The sequence below is a fragment of the Marmota marmota genome, unplaced genomic scaffold, assembly GCF_001458135.2.
Source record: "Marmota marmota marmota unplaced genomic scaffold, marMar, whole genome shotgun sequence".
NCBI classification, from domain to species: domain Eukaryota; kingdom Metazoa; phylum Chordata; class Mammalia; order Rodentia; family Sciuridae; genus Marmota; species Marmota marmota.
In genome coordinates this window covers 77,972,226-77,995,856 of record NW_026000026.1, presented here as the reverse complement: position 1 = coordinate 77,995,856, position 23,631 = coordinate 77,972,226, and the positions used below count along the sequence as shown (strand labels likewise).

Here is a 23,631-nt window from a genome sequence, read left to right as displayed (position 1 = left end):
GAGGAGTGGCCTCCAAGGCCATCTGATGGCAGTTGTGTGCACTGTCAGCATTTCCCTTTATGAGACGTGGTGCCTCGGGAAGTCCAGGGTTTGCAGACACCCACTACTGGTGCCAAAAATCAAGCAATGGGCACAAACAGTTTTTCTTGTCTTGCTGCCTAGACCCCAATTCATAAATTTGCTTAGAACTCAGAAATACATTGTCACTTTCTTTAGAAGAAGTCACAAAGTAGAACAGTGGGGCAAGATCAGGGGTTAGCATTTCCAACCATTGGCTGCCCTTCTATTAAATACATGTCCGGAATTCTGTCTACTCCTATTTCCAATGCATTGCTATTGTAACCATTGAACTGAACCCAGCTTGTACAGCCATCAAATAAAATATGTCACCAACGAACACAGTTTATCTTCCAAAACACTAGGTTTACTGGTCCAAGCAATTCCAAAGGCTCACTCTGATCAACCAAATGAGAATTATTGAAGAGTAAATTTATGAAGTATCTCTGCAAAACAAATTCCAGTCTCCTTGCCCTGATTTGTGGCTTAAGGCCAGAGGATTATGAGTGGATATCAGAAATGTTCCCAGAGCATGTAGACAAATGTCTGAAAGATGCCATAGAGCAAGAGTCAGCACCACACAGCCATGGCCAAATCCAGTCCTCCATCTATTTTGTATGGCTCAAGAATCAAGAATGAGTTTTTACATTTTTGAATGCAAAGAAAAATCCAGAAATAATATTTGATGATAACTGGAAATTTTCTGAAATTCAAATTTCAGTGCCCATAAGTAGGCTTTGCAGGCAGGACACCACTTGCATTTGTTTCTGCCTTGTCTATGGCTACAGCAGCAGAGCTGAGTGACTGTGACAGGACTGCCCATACTGCCCACAAAATATACAATATTTACTAACTTGGCTCATCACAGAAAAAGTTTACCAACCTCTGCTTTACACCAGTCTCATAAATAAATCTGAGTAGCCAAAGATACAGACAACTCAAGTATAAAACAAGGTTAATTTCATTTATTTTAGCATAAATATTCTTCCAGAAAGGAAAGAAAAAAATAGTTCAAGAGGAAAATGTAAAATCTGTGTCAGGCTACTGAGTTCAAAATCTATGACCCTAAATTTTCCAATCTTTTTTCTTTTCCCATATAAACTGTTTCTACTTAATAAGAACATTATTCCATCACTGGCTTTGAGTTTCCAAATGAAATTTCTAGGAATGCTCACATGGCACCAGAGAGCTGTAGTCGGGAATTGAAGCTAATAAGGCCTTGTAGTTAAGGTAGCATCTACTAGGTGAACAGCAGATATTAGCTCTCTAGACCCATTCTCAATGAAGATCTTCAATGAAGTCTTGCAGTAAATGATCAAATTGTCTGAATACTGAAACTGTCTTACAGATTTAGGTTTTCAACATGCGTGATCCTAAAATGAAAATTTAAAATATCTACAGTTTTGGATAGGGCAAAAAGTGTAGCATCTTGAGTATTATTTAATGATCAGCAAAGACTTCACCAGAATTTGTTTATAAGATACTCTTTCAATTAAAGTGTTCTTGATTTTAAAATAATAAAAAGCAATGAAGTTTACCAAATCCAATTCCTACCTCATTCAACTAGGAACATACAGCATCCTAGAATTAAAATGAGCTACCTCCTTATTAACTTGTTGGCTTAAGTAAACATAAATCAAGGACTTATTAGGAAACCTTACAAAAGAGTATAATCACTCTTTATCATGTAATATAAAAATTCCATTATTTTCATATAAATTACACTACAAATGTTTCAAATGCAAAAATTGATTGCCATTAAAACTGTGGGGAAAAATCAATGGGAAGAAAGGATGTTTCCAACAACAACACAATGTGTAGATATAATCACAAACTCTCATTTTCCAAATTGAGACCACAAAATATTAATTATGTGCCACAAGATTAAAAGATTTTTTTTTTACAAAAATGGCTTAATTTTGAAATAAGAAAAGCATCAGAAGACTGAAATTTCAATTTGCAGCTCATTTTGCAGAACATTTAATATGCTAACAAGAAGGTTGATCTCTCAAGGCAAGATGTCACTTTCCTAAATTTGTTTGAGTAGATTCTCCTAAACATGTATCCATAATGCATCACTCAGGATACACGCAAATGGGAACCACTAGCTTTGTCTTTGAGGTCTGTTTTCTTGGCTTTACAATTTGTTTTCTCCTCACTCTTCCAAACCCTTTGCATGGAGAAATAAAGCCCTTCCAAGTTAAAAAATGTTGCCACAAGCATTTGGACCTGAGGTTATTTATGACAAATGCCTTTTACTAAATCTCAGACTATCCAAGATGACTTAATTTTTAAAGAAGCCAACATTGCTGGAGAATTTTTTTTTAACTTTTCCAATCATTGTAATGCGGAATCATAAATATGAAATAACAACAACATTATTCAAGTAATGTTGATAGGGGAAAGTCTGAAATTCATTTGCCTGCCTACTTTGGTACAATCATGGACATTAAAATAACAAAGGAGATTCTTGAAGTCCTTCACAGTTGGATTCAATTCAGTAACCTCCCATTTCTTTTGGATTGCAAATCTGTGGCCAATTTTCTTGGCCCAAGATTTTGAAGGACCCCATTGCCTCTGTCACTGAAAATGCTGGAAAACTGGAAACAGACACATATCCTAGGAGACAAGCATTGCCAAATGAAAGAACATTGAGTTTTCAGCAAGTTCAAAGAATAATGTAATAATTGAGCTCTCTCTGCAAACTCAGGACATTGATGAACTCCCTAGAGGAGATTTTTTAACCTAAGGCTAAATTTTCTTAGCTATGTGTTCCAGAAGAAGGTTGTCTCTTAGTTTAACTAAGCAACTTCATCACCTCTACATTGTATATGCTTGGAAACAGATTATTCCTAATAATGGCAAGACTCCCTCCTGCTGCTCAAACCCTAAATTGTAAACAAGGCCACTTTTTCATGTTGAAAATTCTCCTCTGTGTTAGCCTGGAAAACGCCAATAACTAGACTTTGAAAATGTTGACTTTTAAAAAATAATAGAAATACAAAGGAAAAATAGCAACAGAGGAAAAAAAACACTAAAACAAAACAAACCCAGTGTATTCAGATAGAGGAAGCAAAGCAGACTTAAAGAAAAAAGTTATGAACATTAAAAACAAGTGTCACTTGAACTCTTTTCTTTCAGAAAGCTCAAAATGTTTTCCTGTCTCATTAATGATCTCCCAGAATATGCATATGGCAGTTAGGTACAGTGGAAATGTTTCATTATGTCTGCTGATCAAATGAAATTACTTTAATAATCAATTTTGGTCTCAAATCAGAAAAAGTAGAGTTCATTGATGTTTATCTTCGATTTTACCTTAAATGAAAATACAATCACCCCAGGGGAGATAAAAGAGAAATCAGGTAAGAATGTGCTTTTGTGTAATCAATAACTTGCTTCTTTTAAAGGGCTTTGTATTGGTTTCCACGGAATCTATAAAATCTGCCATTCTGTCAGTCTGCTTTGATTGGTAGAATCAGGAGCAAGGCATATTGACCACAGCATCTACTGAGTTGCCGTAAGTCAATTTTGTTTCTTTCACAAAAGGAAGTATTTTGAAGCATCCATGCTAAGAGACTCTGATGCTAGTAAACAACACTATTCGTGTTAATTGGGTCGTTACTTTAGGGTAAATACCTTGCTAAGTATTTTACTTGCATTATTTTATTTCATCCTCACAATTACCCATTGAAGTATGCCCTATTGTGTTTTACATATGAAAGAAAGTGAAGTTCATAGAGGTTGAATAAATTACCCCATAGACCCCCCCAAATTAATTCATTAGTAGTTATTTAGGTTTTGAGACTTTTCATGGTACTCTGAAAATATATATAACATAGAGATGATAAAGTCATTTAGTTAAACCTTTAGAAAACCTTGAAATTAGTCAAAGTGACTCTAGAGTCTGATAAGGGTTCATTGGGCTACTTCCCCTTTGATTTTTCTCATAAAAACACATACATCAATAGTATGTGGCAGAGCTGATATTTGAACCTGGGTGTGTCTTTCCAATATTAGAGCTCATGTTCGCCTATCATTCCTCCCCAGCTAAAACATGTGACATAATTAGGTAGAAGACAGTATAGGTGTTCCTCAGAGAAGAAAAAATAATTAGCATATGATTCTGCAATTCTACTTCTAGGTACATGCCCCCCAAAGAATTGAAAATGGGCTTGAATGGATATTTATGTACTAGGATTTATAGTGACATTATTTACAATAATCAAAAAATGGAAACCACCAAATGTTCTTTGATTGACAAAAAAGTAAATAAAATATCATATGTATATACAAAGGAATATTATCAAATTCTGACACATGCCAAAGCACATATGAACCTTGAAAACATTATGCTAAATGAAGTAAGCTGGATGTAAAAGGATGAATTTTATATGATTCTATTTACCTAAGATTTTCAGAACAGCCTAATTCATAGAGACCTAAAGTCCAATGGTGGTTGCCAGGGTGGGGAGGAGTGAGGAATTGGAAACTTATGGTCTAGTGGACATAATTCAGTTTAGAAAGAGGCAAGGGTGCTTAGGAAGAAGATGGGGGTTTAACATTAGGATACACTTACTGCCAGAGAACTGGACACTTAAAATGGTCAATATAGTGTGTTTATTTTACCACAAGAAAAGAAACAATTAGGACTTAGGTGTGTACTGAAATATAAAAGCTATAACCACAAAAGTCATCATTTGCCACCTACTTTCTAAAAGACAACAGGAACCAAATAAACAGACCTTGTTCAGTTCCCTGAACTACAAATGTCATACTTTGTGTTCACTGAAGATCAACATAAGCAACTACTAGAGTGACTCTTTCAAGATCAGATGGAACCATAAAATGCAAGTGTCAGGATGAATTCTAGCAAGAACAGCTTATTTTAAGGGACAGCCAACACCTTATCTTTTCACTCCAGAGTGAACAAAAACACTCTGAGAAAGAAATCTTGAAATGATAACTGAGGAACCAGTTTAAAGGACACAGTGGCACACTCCTGTAATTCCAGAGACTCTGGAGGCTGCGGCAGGAGGATTGTAAATTCAAGGCCAGCCTCAGCAATTTAGTGAGGCCCTAGCAATTTAGGGATACCCTGTCTCAAAATAAAAAATAAAAAGGGCTGGGGATGTGGCTCAGAGGTTGAGTACCCCCAGGCTAAATTCCTAGAACCAAAAACAAACAAACAAACAAAAAAAATCTTTTTCTTTTCTAATCTATATATTGTGAGTATCAAATAACCTGAGGGAAATATTAAACACTTTTTTTGGTCACATATTGGGATTCTTATCTGCAACATTTTTAAAGTAATTAAATTGGCTCATTTTAGTGCCCTAGATTCTGGCCCAGTTTGATCATTTATGTAAAAATACAGCTATCAAAAATGATATAGACATTACTGTTCCTTGATTAGTAAGTTGTTTTGTGTTGTTTCTGCCCCTCTTGGTCAGAAGCTTCTGAGCAATTAAATGAAATTTACACCATGCTCAATCCAGAACCCCGCAAGAAGCCAAACTAACCTTATAAAATTTACTGAATAAATAAGCCAAAGTATATTTTTCCTTCCAAACTTCAAGAATCTTACAAACAAATAAATTAATATGGAAATTAAATGCAGTATCTTTGACAAACTCATACTCATCAAAGAATGTTATGATATAGGCAATTATTCATTGTTAATACATTAACTCCTGAGATTTTAAGTCCGAATATCTCAATAAAATTGACACTAGTGCATTAAAATAGGTTGGACATCATAATCTAGATAGTATATATTATTTTACTAATCAATATTAACTGATTAAATTTAATCTATAATATATTGTCATATTAATGTTAATTATTATAAAATATTATAATAATTATATTCTGATCACATGATTATATGATATGTAACATAATCATACAATATAATATAACCATATCATATAATATAACCAAATTATATATCGCATACTATATTTCAATTTTTATAGGTATTCCAAATCTGGGACAATGGAACAAAATGGGTTTTAAGAAACATTTGACTGCTTCTGAAGCCTAACTCTCTTCCAACTTAGTTTTTTTTAATAGTCCTTGAAGACAGTTGGAAAGTGACACCTTATTTTCCAGTTTTCACAATCTTTGGGTATCTTATGCGAACGGCTGGCTGCATTTTCTCATCATAATGCTATCCTAGTATCTTCAAATCACATGTATCCCCAGCAAATTATAAGCGTAAAGCTGGCTTTTCCTTTCCATTCTGTTCTATGAAGGCCTTCCTTGTGCAAAAAACAAGCATTAACCCTTTTGAAGTTTTTTATTTTGAGACAAGGTCTCCACTAAGTTGGTTAGGGCCGCACTAACTTGCAGAGGCTGGTCTTGAACTTGTGATCCTCCTTCCTTAGCCTCCCAGATTACTGAGATTAACAGATGTGAGCCACAGTGACTGGCCAAACATTAACTCTGAAGCCATAGGGAGCAGAGTGAACCAAATAAATGAAAAGCATGTTTGACTTGTCTTTCCACTTCAGAGACAGAAAAGTCATGTAATATCATCCATCGGTCTCTAGATCCTTGCTTTTACTACTTGGTAAAACAAAGTAAGGCAACAAAAATAACAATGGAAAGTGTTTTTTCTTAAGGTCTTTCCAGCTATGTAATTTTGTGATCCCTGTGGAATATTTTATGTAGGCAGTAAGGATGCAGGTAGTAAGGCTGATAGTAAATAGCTTGAACAAGGCATACTGATCAGTTATATGGTTTGCATTTAAAGTTGGTTCCATCCAAATATTCAAAACTAAGATCGTGTCCCTCGACCATAGCAAATATAACTGTTTTGCAACTATGACGAACTGCTGATTCTCCCCTTCTCTTGTCATAAAGAGAACTTCTTATTTTTAGAAGGTTTGTGACCACACAAGATAACACACCAGTTACACTTCCTGGTCTTTCTTATAACTAGATAAGTGCATGTGAGTGAAAGTGACAGGCCAGGTCAAATCCTTAAAAGGGGTGAACATAACCTCCCTGACTGTTCTCCTTTTTCACTGGCAGGAATTTGAATGTGGAAGTGAGCTATCCTGAGGCATGAGGGTGGGCGCCACTGCAGAGATGGAAAAAAGCAAGGCAGCTAGAGCCAGGGTCCCTAACCCTTTGTGGCCCCACACCCTGGAGTCCTTATGTCTGGATTGTTACACAGAAAGGAAAAGCACGTCCTTTCTGGATCAGCTGCTGCTATTTGCAGTCTATTTCAGCAGACACACAGGCCAACACCATAAACTTACAATGATGATTTAGAGGCTGCTTCATAATTTTGCAAAGTAGGTTCAAGTCCTCAAAATGATCCATTTTTCAATTGGAAAGGACCTTGAAGTTTACCGGATCCCCTCACTTTATTGATGAGGAAATTGAAGATTAAATGAGTAAATAAACTTCTTGAGCTTCATGGGTAGCCCGCAGTAGGATTGGCATTAGATCTCCTGAACTTGAGCTCATTCTTTCCCTTTGTGGTCCAATTAGCAGAACTCCTGGAAATTATTCTGGAGATTCTATCTTGGAGGTCTAAACAACTTACTCTCTGGAACCTGGGACTTTCTTTTTCTAAGACAACCTACCAACAGCTGCCATTCTACACACTCCAACAAGGCTGCTCATGCTTCCACTACAAGAAGAAACATGGCATGGGCAGGTCCAGGCCTGTGACATCATTCTTCACTGGGGGATGACAGGAAAATCAGGAAGACTTAGGGTTTTACTTCCTGTCTTGCTGAACCTGGCCTGGGAAGTTTCCCTTTTCTCCAATAAAACTGAATTTTTTTTTTCTATGAACTAGCATTTGAGATTTGTCTAGAACCCTGAAGCATGACAGCTGGAAACTCAGAATTATTTATTAGACAGAATTATTATAATACAGAACAAGTTATACAAGGTACAATAACTTGTATTATAAAGCATATCAATCATTCACATTTAATTTGATACTACAAAAAATTACTATAACTAGCAATGAGGGTAACTTCAGCTGTCAAGGGAACAGCGTAGAGAACAAACAAATCATTGAATTCTCCACCATGTGCCCAACCACAGCTCCCTTTAGACAAGGGAGGACATTGGTATAGTTGTGATTAAAAATCTGCCAGTTGGATGCAGTGACACAGGCCTGTAATCCCAGCCATGTGACAGGCTGAGGTAGGAGGATCAAAAGTTAAAGGCCAGGGCTGCGGTTGTGGCTAATTGGTAGAGCGCTCGCCTAGCATGTGCTAGGCGCTGGGTCCGATCCTCAGCACCACATTGAAAAAAAAAAAAAAAGAAGAAGAAGAAGAAGAAGAAGAAGGTATTGCATCCAACTACAACTAAAAAATATTTTTAAAAATAATAAGAAGAAGTTAAAGGCCAGCCTCAGCAACTTGGGGAACTGTGTCTCAATATAAAAAAAAAATTTTTAAAAAGGCAGTATGTAGCTCAGTGGTAAAGCATAAAGCATCCCTGGGTTCAATACCCAGTACCACAATAAATAAATAAATGAATAAAAGAAGTCAATCAATCCATCAATCTGCCGAAAGTCCCACAGAAAGTGAAAAGTCCAATCCAATTGTAGCATACAGGGTCCTTGACCTTACTTTTGCAATTGTACCTTTTTCCTTAAAGGGCCTATAGACCATGCTTGCATTTACTTATAAAACTAAAAGTTCATATTTGAATGTCACAAAATTCCATTTTTTTCAAGCCACTGCCCCACATCTCTTACCATCCTCATTTTCATCAAACACTGGTGGTTTGCTTGAGGTATTGGCTCCCATGATCAAGTCTGTCCAAATCTGGACTCTCCAGTTATATCATCCAGGAAGAAATACTCATCTTTGCTCAAAACAAGCCCCAGAAACTTAGCTGGGTATCTAGGAAAGAAAAAGAAATGATATCTTTAATATATGATATACTCTAGAGGTCCTGAGTAGAGGCTGGCAAAATATTAACCTAATCTGTATCACTGCAGTGGAAATTTTTGTCCTTGCAAATTATGATTTTAGAAGTAATAAGACAGCAAGCAATAGAAGAACCTGCCACATGGCTTCATCATTAGCAAACCTGGACTTACAAAGTATGAGGAAAACAAAATAGTTTTCCAAGTATGAAGAAAATTTTAAAATGAGCCTAGCAATGCTTTATTTAAGTGTAAGACAAAATAATATTTGTGAATATTTATAGACTTTAGAAAATATGCTAATTTTATATTTTTCTTTTTATGTTATATGCAACTTCACCTTTTTAGTCATAAGGCTGCATTTGCCATGTTTTTCCTCCTGACCCAGAAGGTACCCCACAGTAAAAGAAGCACATTCTGGGTTGGGCTTTACCACACCAGAAAGTGGGTGAACTTTTGTAAATGTGTTTCATTTTTTTCCTTCCCCTGAACTTGGAAATGATAATGGTCCTTACCTCAAAGGAGACTTAAATGTGAAACACATACTTTCAACTCTTCGTAAGTGTATATATATATATATATATATATATATATATATATATACATACATATATACACAAGTATATGTGTATATATATATATATGTATACATATATACACAAGTATATGTATATATATATATATATATATATACAGATATGCACGCATGTATATATGTGTATATATATATATAATTTTATATATGACTAGCTCCTATATATGACTAAATGTCCATTATATAGTATTTACGTATATGTTACACCATTTATAAAAATACATGCCTTTATGTGTTGAGGTACATAAACATAGCCTAAGATACATTTATTCAGCAAAGTGTTTTCACAGCATAAGTGCTTAGTAATTGTTGTCTAAAATTAAATGATGTATCTGAGAGATTAAAATCCTTCAAAACTATACAGTTATGGCCTTATTCCCCTTTACAACATAACAATGAAGAATCTTACTTTCTCTGGAGTTGGTAAGGACAATCAGCAGCCCATGTTCCAGTACTAAAACTGACAACGATCATAGCTTGAGAACAGTTACTTAGCCTCTGGCCTCCAGAATGGGGAAATAACTTGTCTTCCTCTGGAGTCTCAAGTTCAGATGGCTCTAAGTGGCAGGAGTTAATGCAAATGAGCAAACCAGATCAGGTATTGACCGCTAGTGCACTGTGAGGACTTAACTATTCTAAGATCAAGAGATTGTTACCAAGTAGAAACATGGGACAGAGGACCAGATCTTTAAATTAACAAAAGAGTAAAACTGACCATTTTACAAAATAATATTTTAAAATTCAGCTCAGCTATATGGTCTGAGAAAATTTCTTGATTGGGACAAAGATGGCTCATGGATATATTTAATGAGACAATTTCTACAAGGAGATTAACATGATGCTTGGCACATAGTACACAAAGAATTAATATCAGCTCCTGCCACTTTGCTAATAGCAGTTTTCCTTAGTGTGCATGATTTTTTAAGTGTTGACACCTGTCGATTGATTGCCTCTTGGACTTTTTACACACCTGTCGATTGATTTCCTCTTAGACTTTTTACACTTGAAGGAAATACAGATTGGAGGAAGAATTGAAGCAAGGGTCTAACTTAACATGCATTGTGGATGAATTCTTGAAAAAGAGCTTAGGAAGCCCCTCAGCAAGTGTAGAGGAAAAGCTCATTTCCCCATTAGGAAAATGTAAGTACAGCTTTCATTTGGAAAGCAGACTCATTAAGGAAATGCTACTTTTCATACTAAAAGCCAACTGCTGGCAAAATGCCTTATAGACTTTAAAAAGAATCATTAAATGGAGAGCAAAGAAAGAGTCAGCAATTAGGAAACAACCAATTAAATGGGATGAAAGAGAGGAGGATGGGGGCAGGTGGTAATAGGTGGCTGAAGGAAACTCAGTGGGATTATTGAGACCCAGGAGGACAGAAAAACTCAATTGTCTTTCTAGATTAAGAAATCAAAAAGACCTTAAACTCTTGTAGGAAAGGCAATCAAGAGGCAAGTGGGATGCACTTTGTGTCTCTAACAAGAGGGGAATAGTATAAGGATCTAAAGAAGTGATTGGTCCTAAGGAGAACATGAATTTTAAGGAATTGCAATTGTTAATGTTATAGACTGGGACTATATTCTCTCATTTTGCGCCTGAAATTGGAGTACTTGTAGCTTTTACACCACACTACAGTCCTATCATTCTCGTATTTTTCTTCATACCTGAGTTTTTTCTCAAGTAGCTGGACTTGCTGTGACATAAAAGGTACCAAGCATTGACCTTGCAAGTTGTCAAATCAGAAGGAAAAAGAGGAAGGAATGTTATCACAATTTTTCACATCAAAGAGTTTCATTCTGAGGTGCAGATAATTTGTTCACACAGACTCAGTGATTTTTAGTGAGAAGAAAAAACATAAATGGGGGGACCACTTTTGTGGATGTTTAGAGGAGGGGCAGCAGGTTGGATTATTGGGTGATGGTTTAATATCTTCTCCATTGGGCCTAACCTACACAATCCCATCTAGGATTGCCCTCCTCTGTCTCTCCCCCAGTTAAATTTAGTTAATTTAATTAAATTAAATAAGTTAGCCTCATATCCAAAAAGAAATCAATCTTCCTCTGGCTGGAAAAATCAAGAGGCATTCTTTCCATTCTGCCAAAAAAAAAAAAAGCCAGTAGAACTATAGGTCTCTCTTCTAACAAATACCCTACCTTTCCTCATCTCCTGGTTTTAAGTCAACAGCATTAGATAAGCATTAAGAGGGCTGCCTCCATGCATAGAAATGAAAATCCTAAATGTAGAACACATAAAAAGGAAGAGATATTTGTCTTGCAGGAACACAGGGAGTGTTCAGATTCTACCATGACAAGGCCAATTTTCAGATTATTAACTGCAGACTAGTTTTCCAATATCAATATTTCACCTTTGGACAATACTCTTGGGATTTGGCAGGAAGTGAACTTCTTTGTGCAGCTAAGGCTTCTGGGTGAAGAGGTATCATCTTCTAGAACTGGAGAACATGAAGTGTCATGCAAGAAGGCTGCAACTTCTGATAAAACTGTTTAGATTTCATTGTCACAACATGGGCATAGATATATCTTATTTCTCTTTATTTGGGCACTTAAATTGAGAAATATTTAGAAACAGATTTTTTTTTGTTCTTTTTAGTTATACATGACAGTAGAATGTATTTTGACATATCACACATACATGGACTTCCCATTCTTGTGGTTTTACATGATGTGGAGTTACACTGGTCTGATGTTCATATATGAACATAGGAAAGTTATGTCTGATTCATAATGTCTTTCCCATTCCCATCTCCCCTCCCTTCCCCCATTCCCCCTGTTCAAACCAGTGAAGAAACAGAGTTTTGAAATAAGGAAATATTATGAAAAATATCCAAGTTAACAACACACTTAGTAATTTTTATTTGTATTTTCAATCTTGCTTCATTATTTTTAGATATCAAAAATTATAGGTAAATATTATTTCCACATTAACTCTTGTGCCATACTGATTCCCCATCATACTTCCCAAAGACAGCCACAATCATGAATCTGATGTACCTTTTACACTCCACTTTCTACAATTTTACATGTCATATGACATGTAAAATTGCATCTTGCTATGCTCATTTGCCATTATATTTTTAAGATTTAAGGGTTCATATATGTTGATCTCTGCTTTCTTTTTTGGGAGTCAGGGGGGTAGGGTACTGTGGTTTGAATCCAGAGGCACTTTACCACTTTGCTACATCTCCACCTTTCATTTTTAATTTTGAGACAAGGTCTCTTTAAGTTGCTGAGAGTTTTGCTAAATTGCAAGGCTGGCATAGAGCATGCGATCCTCTATCTCTCTGGGTTACCTCCCCACCAAACTGATTTCTGATTTTTAAGTGATGTATAGCAGTCCGTTATGTGAATACAACACATTTTACTCTCCCACGTAAAAATATTCAAATACTGCAGCCTTGTGGGGTTCTGAAGAAAACCATCAAAAGTAGATTTTGCTTGTTTTGAAGTTGGATAGGGGAAAAAAGAAGAAATACCTCTCAACCTAGCAAATATTTATTGAAATCTATGTCTGGGCCTGAGTCAGTGTGGGGCTCAGGGAGCAGGTGAGGTGCAGGGTAGCTAGGATTGGTCCCATCTTGCGTCTGGTCGTGTGGATTATCTCACCCTGTTGCCTTCCTCTTATCTCTCTTTACACTTCACTTCCTAGTTTCCCAGTAGGGCTACCTTATTATACAGTAGGAGCAGGAGGAATATATGCATTTCACCACTCACTTGGTCCCCATTCATCCTTCACTTCTCCCATGCAGCTCAGAATGATGCTTCCATCCAGGGAGCGGGAGAAGAGAACTCAGACAGCAAGGAGATAAAGGAAAGGCACCTACCTTCCTGGACACAGCGGCGGCGACTGCGAGCGCGGGGCAGGGCGACGTGGCGCTGCGTTGGGGCTCACTGGCACCTGCAGCTGCGGAAGGGTCCGAGCGCCGCCCGAGCGCGCGTGGAGGTGGGGCGGTTCCCCCACCCGGGAGGGAGGCGAGGAGCAGCTTGCCAACCCGCGTCCCAGTCGGCGCCCTCCCCAGAAACCGTCGGGCAGTCGCCTGGGTGAGAGCCAGTCGCCAGGGGACCGTGCGTCTCTCGCAGAGGCCGGACAAGGGCCCCGGGGAGAGCCAGGCGGGAGGAGAGGGCTGTGGGCGCGGTTCCAAGCGGACGGCGGGGATCCAGCGGCGCCCCGGCCGGGTCCGGAGCCTCCCCGTCGCAGAGCGCTCCCCAACTTCCCGGACTGGGGCGGAGTTCCCCTGAAGTGACCCCTGGAAAGGACCCGCGTAGCGCTGCGTTGGGGGTGGATGTGGTGGTGGCAGGTAGCCGCCTGCAGATCTTAGATGCGGAGAGGCAAGACTTCCCTTAAGACTTCTCTGGGGAATGGGGAAAATCCAACAGAATGAGAATTTTACCAGTTCTCACAGGAAAGACCCTTTAAGGAGTATGGGGCTGGTATATTTACTCCTTTTATTGCTGAGGGAATTGAGGCTCAGAGACAGGAAATATTGCCCAGTGTAGCCTAACAATGAGAGGAGAGAACATTGTGTAGACCCACTGACTCCCTGCTCCAATTTTCCCATGGTCTTCATTACCTTCACAGTCTCTTTGTGAAAGTGGGTGCCAGGGATAAGAAGCGCAAAGAAGATGGCAACGCGGGTGTAAGTGTTCATATTCTCTGCTATGACTGCTTCCTCTAATTCCCTTCGTAATGACCAACACGGTGGAAATAACTTGTTATTGCTTTACTCTAATCCAGGAGTGACACACACTTAAATCAAGGGAGAACTAGCTCATCAGTTGCTTCTAAAATGGTGAGGGTGTGTGACAGGGACTGTGGTGGGGCAGAGAGACTAGGACAGTGTGAGCCTAGTATGGGGGTTTGGTGGGAACTGCTTCTATGCAGATTCACAATTCCCTGCCTCGTGGCAATGCCAGATACTCAGATTTGTAAAGAGAAACTGGAAACAAGACTTATGTATTCCATTTCCTATTGGCAACTTGAAAAAAATGTTAAACTGTGTTGGACAAGCAGTCATGTGTCTGTGGTTGAATGTCTTTTTCAGACTCCTGCTGTTTGATCTATCTAGATGGAAACTTCCAGAGAGTACAGAAGCTCCACGGGCCTGGTACACCATTTTTACAACTGACTCTTAGAATGGTGCTTGATGAATCTTAAATATCTCAAATAACTGTGAAAGCACTGAGTCAATTCTCACAATGTATTCATTAAAGGAATATTTCAGGATAACTCCATTGTTCTCAAAGCTCCTCCCTGTTCTTTTTCTCATCTCAGACATAGGTTAGTTCTTCCCTAGTATTTTACAATAACTTTCAACTGTAGTTAATTCACTTGCTTATTTTGCATTTGGGGTCCAGAAGAAAGGATTTGCCAAAGTGAGTTAGTGACAGAGCTGGGTAGACACTTACTTGCCATGCTGCTGTTCTTTGTACCTTTTGTTGTGGTACAAAGATCCTGTCTGGAAGATTTGATGCTATAAATTAACATTTAATGTGAAATTGGGGCAAGATGCAAAAGAGAGCTAAAATCAGTCAAGTTCAGGAAAAAAGTAGACTATTTAAGGGATTTATTTTTTGGCAGAGGGTATGGTTTTTAAAGTGGATATCAGGCACCTGTCAAAAAACTTGTTGTTTTGTGTAACCTTTAGTAGTTCACAAAACTAATTATCTTCATGGCATTGGGCATGCAGTATAAATTTGCTGAACCTATTATGATCTTTTCACCCTGAGGACATACTGATATCCATTTAATCACCAAACAAATGGAAACTTCAAGAAACTGGGCTGAGACAGGACCTGAAGCTCCTGGAAACTTCTTCATTGTGGTATTCTGTTTGGTGTAGAGGGTTTGGAGTCACAGTCTCACCAAATGCTCAGACTGCCACTTAAGTCTCTGAGATAGTGGCCAATTTAGAGACCTTGATCTTTTAGTTTTATAATTTCAGTAAAGGGACCAATGTCATCTCTGTCACCTGTGATTGATGGAAGCTTAAATGAGATATTATATGTATATAATGCATTTTACATATATGTATGTATGTTCATATAAAATGCATTTGATAGGTTGGTAGGCAACACAGAGTAAGCACTCAGAAACTGGCAATTATTAAGGTTGTGATTTCAATGAACAGACAACCAAGTTACGTACTAATGCTTCTCATACCTGCTGTATAAATCATTCTTCTGTTGGTTCAGTCACTTTCATCCAAAAACTAATCAGTTCTAATGCAGTACAGGCTTGATATATCATAAATTTTGTAGAAAAACATGATCCTTATTACTCTATAATTTGCAGTCTTTTCAATGACTGCTGTTTAAAAGAGCGGATGATGTTTTTGTCTTTAATTCATTCAGTTATGCTCACTCTTTTGTTGGTGTTCCTGTCTTAAACAGCTGTTGGAGACTGCCACAGCACAGCGAAGATACATGGGAGAGGAGGCCACATAATATCATGACAATCTCTGGAGCCCCCTAGTGGACAGAAGGATGAAGTAATAAGAAAGTCTTTGACGCAGTCTTGTCCAGATACATAGAATTTTTAAGATGTAAAATCTAAATCATATGGCTCTCAACACAAACTTTAATAACAGACAGATTCAACCATGTCATTCTTGCCATAAATTTCTCCACTGGGTTCCATTGCATTTAGAATAAAAGGACACTCTACTCCAGGAGCCTGGCCTTGTGGTGTCAGTCCCCTGCCTCTCTGTCCAGTTCATCTAGGGTTGGTGTTCCTCTGCTCACTCCACTCCAGCCCACCTGCCTTCTGCTATTTGAATATCACACCTAATTCACCCCACTGTGGACATTGAATAGCTCTTCCTTATTTATGCACGTTTTCAGAAACCTCAGTTGGCACCATCTCACCTTCCTCAGCTCACATTTACTGTGATCTTACCTCAACCTTTTTCCTGAAGTTGTTTCCCCCCGCCATTCCCTCCGTTCTCCGCTGTAGACCCTAATTTCTTGTCTCACCACTCTTTAGGAGCTATAACTATTTTGTTTGTGTAACTCCTTTTCTTTGTTTCCCCCATTGAATATAGTTTCCATATAGCATCATCTTGCCTACCATTAAATGTACAACACTGAACTTGAGTTTGGCACAGAGGAGTTATTCAAGAAAATAATACATGTTGATTTATTTCCATTGTTCTTTTCATTGAGAAACTCAGGAGGAAAATATAATGAAGATATATTCTACCACAAAGCAAGGGCACTCTATCACTGAGCTATGTCACCAGCTATTTTTAGTTTTGTTAAATTTGTTTTGAAACAGGGTCTTGATAGATTGCCAAGGCTGGTCTCAAACTTATGATTTTCCTGCTTCAGCCTTCCAAGTGGTTGAGACAGACATGTGCCACCATGCCCAGCTGAGGAAAAGATCTTAAAGAACCAAATATAGTATGAAAAACAGCTTGAAGTTCTAAACATGACAGTGGTAGGAAAACTTTAGATGTGTTAGCAGAAAAAATAGACTCATTGGAGTTTAGTTTTAGTAAGGTCACTCTGCCCTATGTATATAAGATAAAGCTTTATTTTTTCTTGGTCTGATATGCAAATCGTGTTGTTATTAGAAAGCTGAGGTTTTATAACAATAAGAAAATACTCCATAGTTATAACCAGGTCCTAGCACAATGCCTCGTAGTTAGGAAATGTTCCAAGATTTGCTGAATCCAACTCAGTGTTCAGTTGTATCCAGTTTGTCCACTTCTACAAACACAATCACTTTGAGAAACTGTATATATAATAATCCCCCCCCAAAAAAATATTTTTGTTTTAGATCTTATCTTGGCAAAGATCCTCCATTTTATTCTCTAATTTCATTCCATGATTGAAGTTTACTGTTTCTATGGTAATGAATTCTGTCACTCAAGTTCATTATCTCTTTAATAACTCCTTCCTGCCATGTTGATCCTTTATTTACAGTGGGAAAGGCTCCAGGCCAGGAGATGGAGACAAGAAGGTGGACAACATAAAGTGCTGTCTTACTACTCAGCCTGTGAGTTGGCCGTGGTTTACCTGAGAGAGAGGAAAAAGATTCTAGGAAATTATGGGAACTTTTTATTTCTCCTGCCTCAAATAAAAGATAGACATAGCATCAAAATATTCCCAGTTTCTGGAAGGTTCGCTGTGATGGCCACACTGGGGGAGCCGCAGATGCAGTACAAGCTCCTGCTGGTGGGTGACAGCAGCACAGGGAAGAAGATGTTCGTGAAGCACCACCTGACCAGCAAGTTCGAGAAGAAGTATATAGCCACGCTGGGCAGGGAGTTTCCATACCAACAGAGAGCCCATCAAGTTCAACGTCTGGGACACGGTGGGCCAGGAGAAGTTCAACGGCCTGAAGGATGGCTACTACATCCAAGCCCAGTGTGCCGTTATCATGTTTGATGTGATGTCAAGAGTTACTTACAGGAATGTGCCTAACTGGCATAGAGATTTTGTAGAGTGTGTGAAAACATCCCCATCATGTTGTGTGGCAACAAAGTGGACATTAAGGACAGGAAAGTGAAGGCAAAATCTGTTGTCTTCCAGGGAAAGAAGAATCTTCAGCACTATGACATCTCAGCCAAAAGTAACTCCAACTTTGAAAAGCCCTTCCTCTGGCTCGCTAGAAAGCTCACTGGAGACTCTGACTTGGAGTTTGTTGCCATGCCTGCTCTTGCCCCACCAGAGGTTGGCATGGACCCCGCTTTGGCAGCGCAATATGAGCATGATTTAGAGGTTGCTCAGACAACTGCTCTACCAGACAAGGACGATGACCTGGGAGGAGATGAAGCTGAAGCCCCGCGTCAGAAGTCTAGTTTTATAGGCAACTGTCAGTGTGATGCATGTGTGCCACTTTACTAAAATCTAGCTGAGCAGACATGTACTTTATTTATGGAATGCTGAAGGAGATGAATGGGCTTCAGAGCGAATGTTAAAAAAAAATCTGCATTTTTTGGACCTGCATAATTAGCTGTTTGGAACGTACTTGTTTCCTTCTTGAGTTTCAAATATGACTACTACTGTCACATCACAATGTTCATTGGTGAATCTTGTTACTGTCATTCCCATTCCTTTTTGTTTAGAATCAGAATAAAGTTGTATTAAATATCTAAGCTAGTGAACTCCTCCCTTGTTTATAAGCACTCAAAACCAATAGAGTAGGGCAGCTTGTGCCATCTCAGTTTCTAAACTGTCATTCCTCTGTGACTTCACTTGAAATCCTTGTGTCTGCTTTTATGCCTGTTTGAGTCATGTCACACAAACCAGATGTGACTGGTTATACTGTAAATATAGATGGTGCTTGGGTTAGAGCAATGTCTGCCCTACCGTCACCCTGGCTAAGTGAGGTTCACCTGGGGAAGAACTTCAGAACTCAGGAGACCTGTCAGCATAAAGATAATAAACATTTCAAAAGGTGGTTATTGCTTTTACTTGATGGCAAAGGTGACTGACCCCCTTCTAAAGTGAGCATTCAGAAGTTGAAGGAAATTGCAATTGACGGGCCAAGTAAAGTTCTGTTAGAAATGAGTGTAAATTTCACGTTGCCTTTTTTCCTCAGTGTTAAATGTCCAAAATCAGTACTCCAGGAAGATGTTCCATGTTTACCTGCTGCTTTCAAGTACTCCCAAACTTTTAAATATGGATTAAAGGGAAAGACAGTAGGGCTTTTGATGTCCACCACCCCAAAGAATATTTATAGATAGTGTTAAGTAAAACAATAGCTAAAGAACATTACCACAATGCCCAGTAAATGTGAAGCCCTATTAGATTGAGCCTTTATCTTGCTTGATGTTCCCATGTTTGAAGATGAATTGGGGAAGAAATCAATTAGGTCTGTCTTGCCTAAGGAGTTTGATCCATCAAAACTTCTGTAGCATTTAGGAATCTCATTAATAGCTCTGTATTCTAATCCAATAGCAAAGTTCTTAAATGTCAGATTATATTTAGACAATATCCTACCTTGGAAGAAGGTAGAAAGGATCACTTTTTAATGAAATAAGGGGAAAATAAGATTTAATGTAGTTACTATATAAGCTTTCATGAACAGGTTTATTTAAAAATCCAATTTGCTGTGTATGCTATGCTATGTTCAGAGCCAGGTGTTAGCAGCCTGTGAGATGAAGTTTTCCCCTAATTGGAATGACATATGTTTGTAACCTCTGAAATGCCAGTATTCATGACATTCTGAGTCCATGTAACAGATAAATTTGGACACTGCTTACCTGTTCAATATGTGGAGGGAGAGTACATATAAGTTATTCATTGGAAGAAAATTGTTGCAAAATATATTACTTTTGCCTGGATTTTCTGTCATTTCTAGTATTTCCTATAGAAATAGTGAGCATAGATCTTGGTTCTGTGAAAAGTTAGGTCTGCTACACAGCAGACTTTCTTATGTATGTGGGGTACATAATTCTGTCTGTATATACAAACAGGAAAGGTTCTCCCATATTATAAGAAGTCAGCACCTGATGGGAAAGTCTTGGAAGTTTTATACTGCACAGTTACTACTAGAAATCGTTTTATTAAAACAAAATAACTTTAAGGAAAAGTACCATGTCTATACAGGAAAAAATACGGAGCATTTTTGCTATTCGAATTTGTTTTGAAAAAGGTAATTTCAAACCCAAGTGAACTTTGAGATTTCTAAATCATGAAATGTCCGGGAAAGAGCAAAGATTTCCCAAAATAAACTATACTTGCAAAGAAAAAAAAATTCCTGAATTCATGCTTATTAGAAAGTAACTGAAGGGCCGGAGTTGTGGCTCAATAGTAGAGTGCTTGCCTAGCATGTGTGAGGCATGGGGTTCAAGTCTCAGCACTGCTTATAAATAAATAAAATAAAGATCCATCAAAAACTAAAAAGGAAATAATTGAAAACAAGAAAGAGAAGAAAATGGGTATGAGTTACAGCTTAGAAGAAATGAGTTTTTATTGTTATAAATATAAATATATATCCCTATACTCCTTCATTCCACACATTAATTGAGGTTTCACTGGTTCAACTACCCTCCAGAAAACATGCACAGTAGAGAGTCCTTGTTGAGCAGTTATTGTTAGCATCAGATAGAAATGAGGTTGTTTCCTGATTCTGCCACCCAAAACTTCATGCCCTTGTGCAAGTAATTTAAATTCTGAGATATTTACTTCTTGAATTAATGATATGGATTTTGGTAGTACCTACTCCTAAAAGGTGTTGGAATGACTAAGTGGGATGATGTGTGAAAGTGCTCATTGCAGTCCCTGTGTCATGAAGGTACCCAAGAAGCATATAACTGTTATGCTAAATATCTCTTCTGAACAAAAATTGTAAGAAAGTACATCTCATTGCCTCTTCAGCACTACTGTAGGTTTTGAAAGGTCATTGCTAGGAGCCACAGCTACAACATTGAACAATACAGATTATTTTAAAGAGTTTGTCATCTACTAAAAAACAGACAATTCTAATGCAGAGTGATAAGGCCATGATGGTAGAAGTCAGGTTGCTCTGTGAGTGCATAAAATTGAGGTTCACAGTCCAGTCTAGGGCTGCCAGCAAAGGTGTCATGGAAGAGTAGCATTCAAGCAAGATGCTGAAACTAAGTACAAGCTAGTTGTGCAAAGGGAAGGGAGCAAGAGTGGCCCCACCAGAGGAACAGTGGAACAAAGGTGTGTGCAAGAGAGTGCAGATATGTTCAAGGAAACGCAGGAGCTGTGGGGTGCTCGGTTGTAGAGGAGGAGGGCACTCAGAGAAAGCAGCAAGTTCAATAACCTGAACATGACGAAGGCAACGAGCAATCATGTCACTGTATGTGATTTGCACGGCTAACCCTTAAATCCTGTGGTATTGCCATTTGCCTTCAGAACAGGAAACAAAAACAAGTTGTTTAGTTAAGTTTTCCAAACCCTCAGGTCTGGTTTACGGAAAAGCCAATTTCATTTTCATTGCAGTATAGATTTCGTCTTTGTGTGGTTTCTGTACATGTGCAAGTTAATCTATTTTTCTATACCATAAATGTAAAGATGAAAAACTATAACCTTAAAGAGAAAACATTTCCAAGAAGTTGTTTCAAAGACAAGATATTTATACTTGGCCTGTCCGATGTCAACTCCTCACAGTATTCTACCAAATATTCTATGAATGGCAGCTCAAAATATTTAAAAAAATTAATTTGTTAAATAAATTCTGTATTATGAAGAATGTTTTCGCTATAAAAAGAAAACTGTGTGAGGACATACAAAAGTTTGAATATTATACAATGTATCCATGTATGGAGATATCATTAACATGTACAATTTTGATGTATCAATTAAAATTCAGAAAATAGTAGGAAAGAAAGAAAAAGAAGAATCAGACACTCACGTCTTGACTTAGATCTTCACATCATTAGTTTACACCACTCTTATGAGAAATGGAACAATGTCATGATATAGAAAATGAGAGGAGGAAGTTATCATACTTTCTTATGCAAGCTAATTTGACTCCCTTGGTCCTGGCACCCTCCCCAGCCCCTCCCTCCCCACAAATACACACGCCCCTTGCACAGTCATACAGCAGCAGATTACGGTCTATGCATACTGTAATGAGATGTATTCACACCTGTTCTGAGACCCAGGAGCACTTGATATTTACCTAGAGAGCATAACAAACTAAGGAGCACCCTACCATTTTCACCTTTTCTCCTAGTGGTTTTGTAATAGTGATGTCTTCACATGGAGTTAGCTTCACAATGACCCTCAAATAAAGAGAATAACAAAGAGTTGTTCTCTGACATTATAAAACACATCTGATGACATTATATTTCTTTTTTAATTGCTTAGAGAGACATTTAAAAATCATAAATGTGTAAATACATACTTTTCATGTTTAGGGTAAACATTGTTTCATCAGATTATTATTGTATACATTTCTAAATAATGGAATCCTGGGGATAATTTTAATTTACCTATTGGGAAAAAATGCACTATTTAGATATAAATTGTTTTTGAGTCTGGCCTGTGTATGCTGTAATGAGATATTTTTTCCCAGAGTTGTTATGACTTTTATTTTTTTGGGGGGGGACTATTTCTTTGAGATAGTCTTACAAATGGCAAATATGGACCAATGCAGGGTGCCAGTCAAACCAGGAAATTGTGAAATATCTTAAAGTATCTATGTAAATTAAGAGTAAACTGTTGTCCTTTGCCTTTCAAAACAATTCTCAATTTGATGCAATCTAAGAAAGGGTGCTGTGGCCCTCAGAAGCCATCTAACTTGGTTTGCTAAAATTCTGCTTAATCTGTCATTTCAGAAATTCCTGAGTACAGAGGTGACTTTCGTTTTAATAAATTATAATATTGAGCTATAGAAGAAGAATGGAACAAAGAGAAATCATATATTTTGCTTTCTTGTATCCAAAAGTAGGCCTATTCTTCCAAATACTAGTTTATTCATGAAGCATTACTTCTCAATCAAAATTTACTTCTGCAAACCCTATTATTGTATAAAGTCATTTCAACTACACAACATCTTTATTTTAGGATGACAAGTGCTCTTGAGAGTTTAGCATCTATAGAAAATGGATCAGGTTATTGTGATGGTGGTAGAGAGCCACTAGTTTTACAGAGTGCCTTGAAGCTAAAATACTAGCGGTTTTCTTGCAGTTGTCATATTCCAAGAGGTATCTTTCAAAATAGGGGCTGGAAGTTATTCAGATCAGCATGACACAAGTGCACAATGACTTCTTTCAGGAGAATTTCAAGTATGAAACACTGTCCTTTGATGTTTTTAAAGTCCACGTGATTTCAGTGAAAATTTGAGATAGAGTCTTGTGTGTGTGTGTGTGTGTGTGTTTATTTCTTTTTGTTTGTTTGTTTTTTATTTGTTCTAATTAGTTATATATGACAGTAGAAAGACGTAGAGTCTTAATTACCTCCTTACTCTAGTAGTAAACCTTAATTGCAACGAAGAGGGTTATATTAATAGTGGGGAAGAAAAATGGGTGAAAACTAGCAAGAATAACAAATTGTTTTTTAGTGTTTTTATGTGCTGAGCACTGAGCTCAGCATTTTATTTTCACCCTCTTGTTCAATGCTCACAGCACCAATGCTCAAG

At 37.7% G+C, this 23,631-nt stretch overlaps 1 protein-coding gene and 1 pseudogene across 2 annotated transcripts in view; one reads left to right on the top strand and one right to left on the bottom strand.

Moving 5' to 3' along the window:
- Positions 1–13,753, bottom strand: part of Stk32a (serine/threonine kinase 32A) — a 122,318-nt gene extending 108,565 nt beyond the window's left edge. The window contains exons 1-2 of the mRNA XM_015477577.2: positions 13,397–13,753; positions 8,786–8,933 (exon numbers count right to left, since the gene is read on the bottom strand). Of these exons, the coding sequence (XP_015333063.1) occupies positions 8,786–8,837 (52 nt within the window). The 5' untranslated portion in view covers positions 8,838–8,933; positions 13,397–13,753. The remainder of the gene's footprint in view (positions 1–8,785; positions 8,934–13,396) is intronic.
- A 239-nt stretch (positions 13,754–13,992) lies between these two features.
- On the top strand, positions 13,993–18,670 carry LOC107153835 (annotated as a pseudogene). Its single transcript, XR_001504963.2, has 2 exons — positions 13,993–16,060; positions 17,496–18,670. The product of XR_001504963.2 is annotated as a GTP-binding nuclear protein Ran-like (transcript).
- The last annotated feature ends 4,961 nt before the right edge of the window (positions 18,671–23,631 follow it).